Here is an 11,696-nt window from a genome sequence, read left to right on the forward strand (position 1 = left end):
TCCGTCCCTTTGTAAACTGCCCTTTACGTAGGTATTAACAGAGATTGCAAGATTCAACCATGTAAAAACTGTCCATAGCAGGGATTCTTAATTCTGGGAGTTGAAGTCCACACATCTTAAAGTTGCCAAGGTGAGAAACACTGGTTTATGGAATTAAAATATTAAGTATATGTTCGCCCCAATATAGTTCCATCCACACATGCTGGGATAATTCATCTTAGCTGTGAGTTGTAATTCTAACTGGCCCAGAAGACACCAGGTTAGGGAAGCCTAACCTAGACTGGTCAGCTTTTCTGATCCTTGGTACCCAACATTTATTGCAAACTTATGTGCTAAAATATTAAACCAAGATGACTACTATAATGAGCAATAATTCTTTCACACCCTAAACCTTACGGGTTTATTTGTCATTCTACACAAGTACAAACACAACATGACAACAAGATGCCACCAAGTTATACAAAAATCAAACTTTATAGTAATGACTGTACAACAGGCTGAAGGTTCTCTGGCCTTTTAGAAACTGAACCTCGGTTAATTCGATCACAAAATCCTCGCTCCCACCCACCTCCCAAACAGATCATGAAAATACTATCTTTCAGCTCGTGTATTTTGCACAACTTCTAAAAAGCAAAAGAATTTACAGCGTTCTTGGCAGGAACTGGGATATTTTCTTTTCTGTATCACTAATAAGAGAGTTTAATTTAAGGGATATTTTCAGTTTGTCACAGACTCAATAAGCAATACGGCCAACGGCCAAGATGTAATTTTGGGCTGGCAAGAGAGGATTAGAAACAAAGTGAGGGTATAAAAATTTACTGATTTAGTGAAAGGGGACAAAAACATTTTGACACTGAAATATATGTCCGAGCCATTTTGGCATGTCTGAGAAGCAAGCAATTTCCTTGGAATTGTAGATTTCTCTCTAAAATAACAAATTATCTTTGAGAATGTCAAAACAAAAGGAACAACTCCACCCAATCTGATCCAAGATTCTTAGCTGGTCTTTCTCAACCTCCTCTTTCCTTTATTCTGATTCCATATTTTTTTCCTTAAAAAAAAAAGAGACCATTTTAAATGGGTGCACTTTTAACTTAAAAAAAAAACAGAGCTGCCTTGTCCTGCGTTTTATCGAGAAGAATTGGAACTGGATCGACTGCGGTGACGCCTCCGGCCTGGAGATCTGGATCTGGACCGCCTGCGAACTGGGGATCTGCGCCTGGGAGACCTGGATCTAAAAGGAAATAGAGTGATGGAAGGGCTTCAGACGAAGAAGAGCCGCCTCGACTTGGTACAGTATAATCAGCACAATTCAAAGATGTTTTTGCAAGCTATTTATTTATTGTCTGCCCTCTTCGTTGTATTTAAGTACAATGACAATAAAGATTATACTTATACCTTTCTGAACAGGAAAACTCAATTTTCTTGGGTGCATTTGGAAGGATCTAGGACAGGTGTCTCTTTATAATAAAACTAAAGTTTTATTTGGTGACCACAATAATGGCTTTCAGAGAAGGGTTTCAAGAAGCCTTCTGAAAATTGAAAACTTCAGCAAACTTGTTGCAACAAGTTACATACACTTCCGCTACAAAAATGCTGCTTCGGTAGAAGTGCATGAGCAGAAGAGAGAGGCATAGTTGTGGCCTGCCAGCAGCCAGCACAGCTGGCAGCAGATTCAGACAGTGAGGAGGTTGGGGAGGAACACAGGCCAGTCCTGGAGTCTGGGGAAGGTTCTGTTGAGGGCTCTGTGTTGGAGGCAGAGAGGGGGCCAGAGCCGTATGCCAGTTATCAGCTGCCTTTAAAATCAGACATCAGTGAGGCAGACGAACAGCTGGAGTCTGTTCCCAGTGTGCGCATGCGCAGAGTGGTCAGACAAAGGAAACAGCTAAGGAACATGGGCTGACTTGGGAGTAAGGCCACAGGTGGACGATGAATGGCCCCTCCCAGAGGAAATAAAAGAGGGGCGAAAGGGGAGTGGAGTTTGCAGGAGACAAGTAGTTCGCTTAATTGGTTTGTGACTCTCCAAGACTCTGTGCCAAGTTCTGCAGAGATCGGCCTGGCAGCTCTCCAAGCCAGATAAGGTCTGTGACCATAAATCCTCCCTTGAAACTTTGCTGGATGTGAATGAGCAGGATTCAAAGTAAATTAGTAAAAGGGGTCTTTGTCGGGAACAGGAGTTTGCTTCCTGCTCTTGGGAAGCCTCGGTCAGAATATGCATGTCTGATTAACCCCAATAGCCCTGGTCTTACTCTGAAGGGATTCAAAAGGAATGCAAGAGCCATTAAGGGAGACTCAGAGAAGAGACTACACAGTCCAGAAATTGACTGCAGTGCGAGAAGAAAAAACTTCAAATAGCCCTGTATTGATTCTGTTCAATACAAGAAATTTTGACAGCTTTTAAAAATATCATTGTACCCTGCAACATAGAGTGGCATTTCTGGAGTGTCTGTTTCTTGATCTAAAAGCATGAAAGGGCTGGCGTCCATATCGCTGATGAAGGCCACCTACCTTCTCCTCATGCGTGGTGGCGAGCGGCGCCACATAGGGGGCGGTAGCAACATCCTTCTGGGAGGGGTGAAACGCCTCGGAGGTGGTCTGGGTCGTGGCGTTAAAACAGCTGTGGCGGTAATCTCCTGCCCATCGATTTGACCTGTTTGTAGCACAGAAGAAAGAACATGGAGTGCTGTAGCCACCAAACCTCTCTTATTTTCTACTTCCACATTTTCTACTCCCGCCTGCTTAAAACGCCAGCCGGCAACTGTTCTTGAAGCATAGAGAGAGAGAAAATGCAAGAAGAGGGCGCCTTGGGAATGGATGGATACTGAGTTAAAAAGAAAGTCAGTAGGAAGAACATGTCAATGAGATGAACGTTTCCCAACCATTAGCAATGTATCTTGGGAAAGAGTTTCTCAACCATTGCAACTTGAAGAGGTGTGCACTTCAACTCCCAAAATTCCCCAGCCAGCCACCTGATGTCCACAGGAGCCCCCTCCACCCCCACCCACCCCCAATTTTCCTTGACGCTTAATCTGGAACCCTCTTAATTCCAGACCCCTACCTCCATCCATGTGTTTCAATGCTTTTTCAGCATCATCTGGATTCTCAAACTCTACGTAGGCATAGCCTCTGGAAAGGTGGGGGTTAAGCCTATCTGCTGGCATATCAATCATCTTGATCTTTCCGTAAGTAGAAAATATTTCCATGATGTGATCCTAAAAGGAAAAGAATTCCTGGTATCACTATACGTTCCCATGATCTTCAGCCTTCTAAAAGAATATTGAATAAGAAACAGCTACGCCTTTAACTTGAGATGTAGGCGTGTCAGCCAAATCCATGCAGAGGGATTTCTATTTCAGGTTTGCTCTCTTATCTTTAGTTTTAAAAGAAAAATAATACTGAAAAGCTAGCGGTGATAGAAGCAAGGCTTAAGACAGAGAGCTCAATTGACAGGTGCAATTAAATTTACTACTGAAAAAGCATCAGACAGCAACTGGCTATGTCAAGTGGGGGAAAAGCCTCTCTTAAACTATGGAAAACCACCAACGGAATAGGTAACAGAGGAGCTGGATGATCAAATGTAATCCTGAGTTATTCCTCCTGAAACGACACTCATGTTTTCACAAGACCAACATAAGCTCTTTTACAATTTTGACTCCAAATTCCCAACGTTCAAATTATGACTTGGATTTCTGCTCCTTCAGGGTCTTATTTTTCTTCTTTTTGAATCCAGTTAAGTGCCTGGTTGCAATTACCTTTGTGACATTTCTAGTAAGCCTCCCGACGTGAACTTTGGTGGGCTTAGGGGAGGGACTCCTCCTCTTCCGTTCTTTTTCATCTCTCTTGGTTGGTTTAGATCTTGGAGAAAATAAGAGATCATTTTCTAATGAGCAAGCTTGTAGTAAGTCAGCTGCTGGCTACCATTTCAATGGCACGCTATTTAAACAACAGCGTGCCTGAACAATGTACATTTCAACATTGGATCTTCAGGCACGATAGGAAGACAACTGTGTTAAACCTATGGTAGCAAAAAACATCAGTAGTTTGGTAGCATCTCTTCTGGTTAATAAATCTTATTAAATGGCACCAGCTTTCATGAGCTGCAGTTCTCATCATCAGATATGTAGGTTAGATGCAGTTAGATGTAGGATTAAAAATGCGGTAAGATGGGGGGAAGGAGAGCAGATAAGATGATTATGCAAATTCGTGTGTTTACAAGTACCTTATCAATTAACAGTTGCAATGTGATAAAAAAAAACCATTGTTTACATCTGCATAAATCAAACTATCATCCGCTCCTTACCTCCTACCTTACCCCAGTTTAAATCCTACATCAGTCTAGCCACTCTTGCCTCCGATAAAAGGAGCCGCACTTCTTGAAATCTTTCGCCTTTTCATAAAATGTGTTAGTCATAAAAGATAGCAAATTCCTAATTTTTAGGCTTTTTTAAAAAAATATTTTTTAAAAAAGAAATCTAGCATTTACATTCTACTAAATCATGTAAGGAATTTGTGGCTCAACAATGAGCCACAAGGGGACTTTTGCCTACAAAGTTCTGCGTTCTAACTCTTCGTTGTTGACGTAGCATTTCAGGGAAACGTAATCAACTGTTATTTTCAACAATCACACCAACGAAGATTTAAAGCAGAGTTTTCCAGAATGGTTAACATCCCCTCCGAGGATTAATGGACTATCCAAGATCAATATTGAAGTTATTATTACTGTTAAATATCCATATCGCTGTTAAAATAATATTGGGGGGGGGGGATTTGGGGAATAATCTGAAACTCTTCATAAAAGGATCAATTGAACTGGGAAGCTCTGATTTAAAGCCGTGGGTGAGAACTAGCCCCCCAAACTCACAAGACTTTAAGCCTCCTCATCCCAATTTCAGTTTGGTCACATCCCCTCCCGGGCAATGCCCACTCACTTGGAACGGGACTGTCTCCGATTGTCATGTCTACGCCGGGAAGGGCTCGGAGAGCCTGAAGAACTGCTGGAGCTTGAGCTACGGGAAGTGCTAGAGCTCCCCGAACGGCTTGATGCAGACGAGGAACTGGAGCCACTGCTGGAGCCAGTGCTGGAACTGGATCCTGAACTGGAGGTGGAACTGGACCGAGACCTGACAGAAGGCAAGCGGCAAATGTATCACCAAAACGGAGCAGAATCAACTCTCGAGGATCTAGAACGCTGGCAAGGAGCTCTATTCAACCCCACATACACATCAAAGAAAGAGGAATTGAAGTGATATATATTTTATTTTAACGGATCATTTCTTTCAAATCCTTGCAGCAAGAATGGGAGGCAAAGACCAGACGAGTAGAGGACCCTCCTTGGACACTATCTCCAAAATTCCTCATCCCATGGTGAATGGAAATACATAACATGATAATCTACCGTAATTTTCAGACTATAAGACGCACCTAGCTTTTGGGGAGGAAAACTATAAACAAAGAGATCTGACTCCCATCATCCATCCGGTATTCATCTGGCCGCCACCCATTCACCCACCACCACCCCTGCGGCCCATTCGGCGTGGCCCATTCGCTGCCATCCATTTGCCACCGCCTCCACTGCCCATTCTAGAACAGCTGATTGGCTCCGCACCAACACACACACCCCGCCGCAATATTCACTATATAAGACGCAGACATTTCCACCCACTTTTCTTGGGGGAGGGGGGGGACGACTGTGTCTTATATTGTGGAAAATACCGTAGTTGGTTGATTTCTACAGCTATCCATCTCAACAAGTGACTCTGGGCAGTGGACACCATAAAAACAATGAAAACGATTCAAACAGTACCAAATAAATATGTACGGAAGCAAAATAAAACTGTTACTTTCCGTGTTAATACAGACAGGAAATGGGGCCCTTCACATCCTTGGAGCCCCATATCTAGTTAGGGGATAAGCTTTAAACTCTGCCTCCCCCCCCCCCCCCCACCAGAAGTCCTCAGGAAGTGAGTTTCTAGCTCCCGGGAACCAACAATGTGGCCCTGCGTTCACACTTTCTCAAGGATGCTAGAATTCCATTTACCTGGTGCTGCTGCTGCCACTGGAGGCGCTGTGCCTTTTGCGGGTTTTGTCACGCCCACGGTCCTTTTCGCCGGACTCCTTTGTGGCTGGTTTGTCCTTGGACCGGTCCTTGGATTTTTCTTCGGTCCGGTCTCTGCGCTTGGTTGGAGAGGGAGCCCTTTAACCAAAAGGCCAGAGAGTTATTTTCTAACAAAGCATGATCACCTCCTTTTAATGACCCTGTCATAACACCTCGCAGGGTGGAGTCTGGGCAACTGAATGGAGCCGAGTGTTTACTGGCCAGATGCCCTTCCCTGTCGCCAATGAGGAGTTATATTCAGCAGACATATTCTCATCGTGCCCAGAAATAGCTGCCTCTACCTAGGATCGAACTCACAGCCTCCTGATTGTGAGGCGAGAGCTCCACCTCTAGGCCGCCGCACCGCAACAAAAGCACGATGACGTCACAAAATTCCCAGCCGCTACAGAGCAGGTTTAAAGGAAGGTAGAGCCAGGTGGGGAAATTATGAAAGGAGCAAAGAGAAGCATTTCTAATTACAGATAGTCCTCGGCTATCTGGTTCGTTTAGTGACCATTGAAAGTTAGTGGCATTGGGGAAAAAAAGTGACTTATGACCATTTTTGACACTTATGTCCATTGCGGCATCCTCAGGATCACATGGTCGAAATTTGAAACGCTTAGCAACTGGCTCCTATTTACGACAAGTTGCAATGTCTCAGGATAAGATGAATAGGTCTCTTGGGGTCTTCGGACAAGCCAAGTCAATGAGGAAGCCAGCTTCACTCGACAAAGGCGTTGCCAACTTAACAACTGCAGCGATTCGCTTAACCACTGCGGCAAGAAAGGTCGTAAAATGGGGCGAAACGTACTTAACTGCCTCACTTAGCAACAGAGGTGTTGGGCTCAACTGTGGTCGTTAAGTCAAGTACTGTCTGTACGTATGCTCTCCAGGGGAGTCCTAGTAGGCTGCAAAGCTCTCTCTCCCCCCCTCCTCCTACCCCCACCCACCTCCAGCTCCTAGGAGAATTTAGGCACTGAAAATTCAAAAGTGATTACCTAGTGCTGGACTTTTTATTATTTTCTTTGATGGCTAGCAAGCTCTTCTTTTTCATTCCTGACAGCTCCATTTTCCCCTTCCGAGTCCCAAAGCAGTCCTGCAGGGGCCTCACTTATCTGAAAGCTCACTTCTAACGGATCCCTAAGCGAGTGCAAGAAGCTCCAGAGAGCAGCCTAGTGACAAGATAAAAGCATTGAGAGACAATTAACATATAGGCAGAAAGGGGGGGGGGGGGAATCCTACTTGATAAGAACGGCAAGCGACACTAAAGCGATATTCACACGAAGCACTGTAGTCCCCGAAACATTGGCTGGGCGTAACGGCAAATTACACCTGGCTGAAAATGACACCTTGCTGAACAATCTAAATAGGTGTCCCCAATCTGAGCAACTTGAATTTGTGTGGACTGGAGAATTCTGGGAGCTGGCTGGCTGGGGAATTCTGGGAGCTGAAGTTCACACGAATTAAAGTTGCTCTGATGAGAAACACTGATCTACATCGTGCACTTTACAAGATACTGTATTTGAATATCTTCTAATACTAAACAAAAAAAGAACGCAGGTTTTTTGCCACCATCATAAACAGGTTTTTTTTGGCTAGAGATTTCCCAGAATTGTATCTTTAAATTAGGGGGGGGGGGGGGAAGGAACACGAAAGGCTCCTCAAAGACTACATAATTTTTCGCATTTTGGCATCCCCTGGGCAACAGTGTTGTCACCTGCACATCCTTTCAACCCCAAAGTCTGTAGAGATTCTCAGTCATACAGTACACGGTTGTCCCGAAGGTGCTTTTTTCAGGAGGCAACTGGACATTCTTGTTTTTTTTCTTTTGAAGACGGTTTGCTCGTCATCCAAGAAGCTTCTTCAGCTCTGACAAGATAGCAGGGAATGGAATATCAATGAGGGACGTAAATCCTTCCATTCCCCACCATCCAGTCAGAGCTGAAGAAGCTTCTTGGATGAGAAGCGAAACGTCTTCAAAAGAAAAACAACAACAACAAGAAAGTCCAGTTGCCTCCTGAAAAAGCACCTTCAGGATTTCAACCTACAATCACCCTTTGGTTAGCTTTGTAAGAGCTTGTGACACAAATACAGATCTTTAAATATGAAATTAAATATTGGATATGAATAAAATTAACCAGAATGATCTCTGGTTAATGGCTGAACTTTATATGTGAGCCAGGCCAAGTTGCTAAAGAAATCATGGTAAAATAAACAATTCTGTACTATGTTCTAGCCACTAGATGCAATTATTTTTCTGCAGCTTTTAATCTTCAGTATAAGGTATAATATCTTTTAGCAGCATGGTAAAAGATACTATACAATAATATGTTGTATATACTTGCATATATTTCTATTTAAGTATTTCCCCAGCAAACCACACTTTTGGAAAGAGAACAAACTGCTACACCTATTTTAAAGTTTGTACTACAATGTTTTAAATATCAGGGCCACAACAGGCATTATTGACCTTATTTGACTATTTAAATACTGAAATATGTTAGTTTGGAATGCTATAAGCACCCGTGTCATCTGGAAGGCATACATTAAGACAATCTGTTACGACACTGTTGGCATATAAACAAACCTGCAATTTAATATTTTTTTAAGAGATGGAACAAGATATTTTCTTAGTGCACAATTAAAAAAACACCCAGATAACATTTACTTTATCTCACTGCTATTCTCTTTATCCTAGCTTTATTTTTCAACCCACGTAGCAAGTCCTATCACTATCTCTGTTCCCCTTAGCTCCTTCACTAGGAAAGGAATACAAGTCCCAAAACGAAGCACCTCCCTGAGATTTTAGTCTGAATTCCAGTCTATCCCACAGGGCTTTTTGGAAAATTGGTGGGCTGTTTGGAAGCCACCTAATGCAAGACTTGAGTTTTATTACCCCCGAATGGATATATCTTTTTATATCTCCGCATTATTCACGCCGCCTCATTATGCACCCTGAAAACCACACAGATTCCAACTGGATTGAAGGGGTGCAAAATGCTATTTTTAAAATAAAAAATAATCGAGGGGGGGGGGCATAGAACAGCCTCGAAGTGCTTCAAAATAAATGGAATAAATCAGATTTCTTTTTTGCAATAGCAGCAGCAAACCATGCAAAACCTTACAGCAATTGTAAGTGGTGCAAAAATTACTTACGAGATCTACAATGGATGACTGGGGAATCCAGTCTTCTCTCTCTCCCCACAGAATAAAAGAGGGGAGCAGCTCCGTTAGCCCCCCACCCCCACTCCAGGAACTTACTTTGAGCAAGAGGCCAAAAAGGGGCGGAGCCAGCTCGGTTCTACGTCACCCACCCGCACGCCGCCCCGTCGTCCGTATTCAGAGGAGCCTCCCCTCCCCACTTTCCGCCCCGGGCCTCCCGTGCTCCCGAGGCGGCCTCACGCTTCTCTACCAGGCCGACCCTGCTGAGAAGCCCCTCGGCGGCTCGGCGAAGCGCTCCCCGGCGCCCTCAGGGCCGTCCCCGAGCCGGATGGCGACGGATTAGCGCCTCTCCGCTACTTACATCCTCAGCGATCGCCCGTTGTTCCTCCGTCGCGCTCGCGGTGACGTCGTTTGCCGCCTTCCGCAGAGCTGGGCGCAAGCGGATGGCGTCAAAGACGGCGACCGGGAAAGGGGCGCTGGAATCCTTAGACGCCTCTTGTCTCTAAGGTTACGACTCCCCCCCCCTTTTTTTTTAAAGGGCCAGACCCGCGAATTTTGCTGTTGGCGGGGAACGTCAAGAAAGCTAGATTTTCAGCGATGAGTGCATGCAAAACCACCAGAACAATTAGTTAGAGGTAGAGGTGGATCAATCAATTAGAGGTGATTGATTAGATCAGTCAATTAGAGGAGAAGACCCTTTGAGAGCTGAATGCAACGAAATTACATTTTAATGTATGCCGATTAGTGTACACTCCAATTGACAATAAAGTTATTCTAAGTTGGAAAAAAACAACCACCCACTCAATATCCTCCACTTCCCGCCCCCTTTTAATTTTATTTTTACAAACAACCAAAGGTAACCCGATGGGTTGGATCAGAATTGTCATCAACTCCCATGGTTTGGCGTCATGGGAGTTATAGTATATAGCACGCATCATCTTTTGGGGGAGAGCTTGGATCAAATTGGGAAATGACAGGGCACTGCAGCATGTTCTAGATTTTGCAGAAGACCACGCTAGCTTGCAGTAGAGGTTCCAGATGTTTCGGGAGGCTGCTAATACCATGGCAGGTTCCAGGTGTTACAGAAGAGTGCTAGCATCCAGCAAAGTTCCAGATTTTGCAGAAGACTGTGCTAGCAATACAACGGATTCCAGATGTGGCAGAAGACCATGCCAGCACAGCCGCAGGTTCCAGATGTTGCAGATTATACTAGCACCACAGCAGGTTCCAGATGAATCCAGCTGGCTTCATCCTTAAAGCAGGACTAGAACTCACGATCATCTGGTTTCTAGCTTGGTGCTTTAACCGCTAGCCCAAAATGGCTCTTATTCACATATGATTGTTATAGTGTGACTACTTTGTGATGAAGCATGTTGTGTGAATTCCACCCCTTTGCTTACTGGTCATAAGTCACTTTTTTCAGTGCCATAGTAACCTTGAATGGTGCCTAAGTCGAGAACTACTTGTAGTGCAGTTATCTCTTCCTTAAAAGAGTCAGCCACACATAATGTGCTTCTAGTTGAAAGTTCCCTAGTGCTGAAGATCTCAGTTGCTTAGCATAACTAGGATAGCAAAGCGAAGGTGTTCCCCCATTTGTAAAGGACCCCTGCTTTAATTGTGACAGGCCAAGCCATCCATCTCCAACGAAAGTTGAAAAAGAGAGGAAACAATGAGAGGGGGAAATGCTGTAAATGTATTGTCAGAAAAAGAAACTTCAGATCTCTTGATAGGTTTAATAACTGGGAAAATCAATCAGAAAGCTGCATTTGGACTCCCAACTTTTTATTTTATTTATTTTTCAGTCCATTCGCATGCCGCCCAGTCATACTGACTCCCCGTGGCTCACAACAAGAATAAAATACAATCAACCATAAACAAGATAAATAAATTTCAAGCCTAAAGACAGAAAAAACAAACATCGTAAGTTCTCTGTGATCAGAGGACAAAGAACAAATAAGCAATTAAACATTTATTTCACAACTGCCCGAATGCCAGAACTGGAAAAACCAAGAGAATGGTATGATTTTTAAAAATGGAAAAAAATGTAAGATGGTGGTAGAAGTAGGGCTCCAATCGCCTGAGCTGAGACCATCTCTAGCATCATTAAGTCACTCAGCCAATGCCCCTCTGCTGTCAAGGTCTTCTTCCTTATTTCTACAGCAGGGGGTCTCCAAACCTTACAACTTGGCAAACATATCAACAACCCCTCCCCCCCCAATCCTGCCTGAGGAACTCTGGAAGTTGAAGTCCACAAATCTTAAAGTTGCCGAGTTTGGAGACCCCTGTTCTACAATAGTAGGGTTTATGGATGGGATGAGCAAAATATTGTACAAGGATCAGATGAGCACAAAATATTGTATATGGATGGGAAATTTAATTAAGCAATTGCTGCAATGTTAGGGGATCAGCAGAGGGCAGTAGCTGGTTAAAAACCGATCCT

At 43.9% G+C, this 11,696-nt stretch overlaps 2 protein-coding genes across 5 annotated transcripts in view; one reads left to right on the top strand and one right to left on the bottom strand.

Annotated features, from left to right (window-relative positions):
* LOC309398746 (lysosomal dipeptide transporter MFSD1-like) overlaps window positions 1-11,696 on the top strand; it is a 332,444-nt gene that overhangs the window by 184,035 nt on the left and 136,713 nt on the right. The window lies entirely within an intron of this gene.
* Window positions 387-9,750, bottom strand: RNPS1 (RNA binding protein with serine rich domain 1). 4 transcript variants are annotated; one of them, XM_081966161.1, is made up of 8 exons: window positions 9,618-9,750; window positions 7,093-7,266; window positions 6,038-6,193; window positions 4,929-5,120; window positions 3,753-3,855; window positions 3,059-3,212; window positions 2,509-2,650; window positions 387-1,234 (listed from the first exon to the last, which is right to left on the bottom strand). In XM_081966161.1, the coding sequence occupies exons 2-8, from the start codon at window positions 7,161-7,163 to the stop codon at window positions 1,129-1,131; spliced, it is 924 nt and encodes a 307-aa protein (XP_081822287.1). In that variant the 5' UTR covers window positions 7,164-7,266; window positions 9,618-9,750; the 3' UTR covers window positions 387-1,128. The 4 variants fall into 4 exon arrangements, with proteins under 4 accessions (XP_081822287.1, XP_081822289.1, XP_081822288.1 ...); XM_081966163.1 differs by lacking the exon at window positions 9,618-9,750 and adding an exon at window positions 9,356-9,372; XM_081966162.1 differs by lacking the exon at window positions 9,618-9,750 and adding an exon at window positions 9,251-9,269.

Source organism: Natrix helvetica (genome assembly GCF_964273705.1).
Source record: "Natrix helvetica genome assembly, chromosome: 13".
NCBI lineage: Eukaryota > Metazoa > Chordata > Lepidosauria > Squamata > Natricidae > Natrix > Natrix helvetica.

Coding starts and splice junctions, on each gene's coding strand:
- RNPS1 (XM_081966161.1), bottom strand. CDS start 7,163: ATGGAGCTGTCAGGAATGAAAAAGAAGAGCTTGCTAGCCATCAAAGAA. Junction 3,856..4,928: donor CGGAGACAGTCCCGTTCCAA/GTGAGTGGGCAT, acceptor ATTTTCTCCAAG/ATCTAAACCAACCAAGAGAG. Junction 2,651..3,058: donor ATTGAAACACATGGATGGAG/GTAGGGGTCTGG, acceptor TGCTACAAACAG/GTCAAATCGATGGGCAGGAG.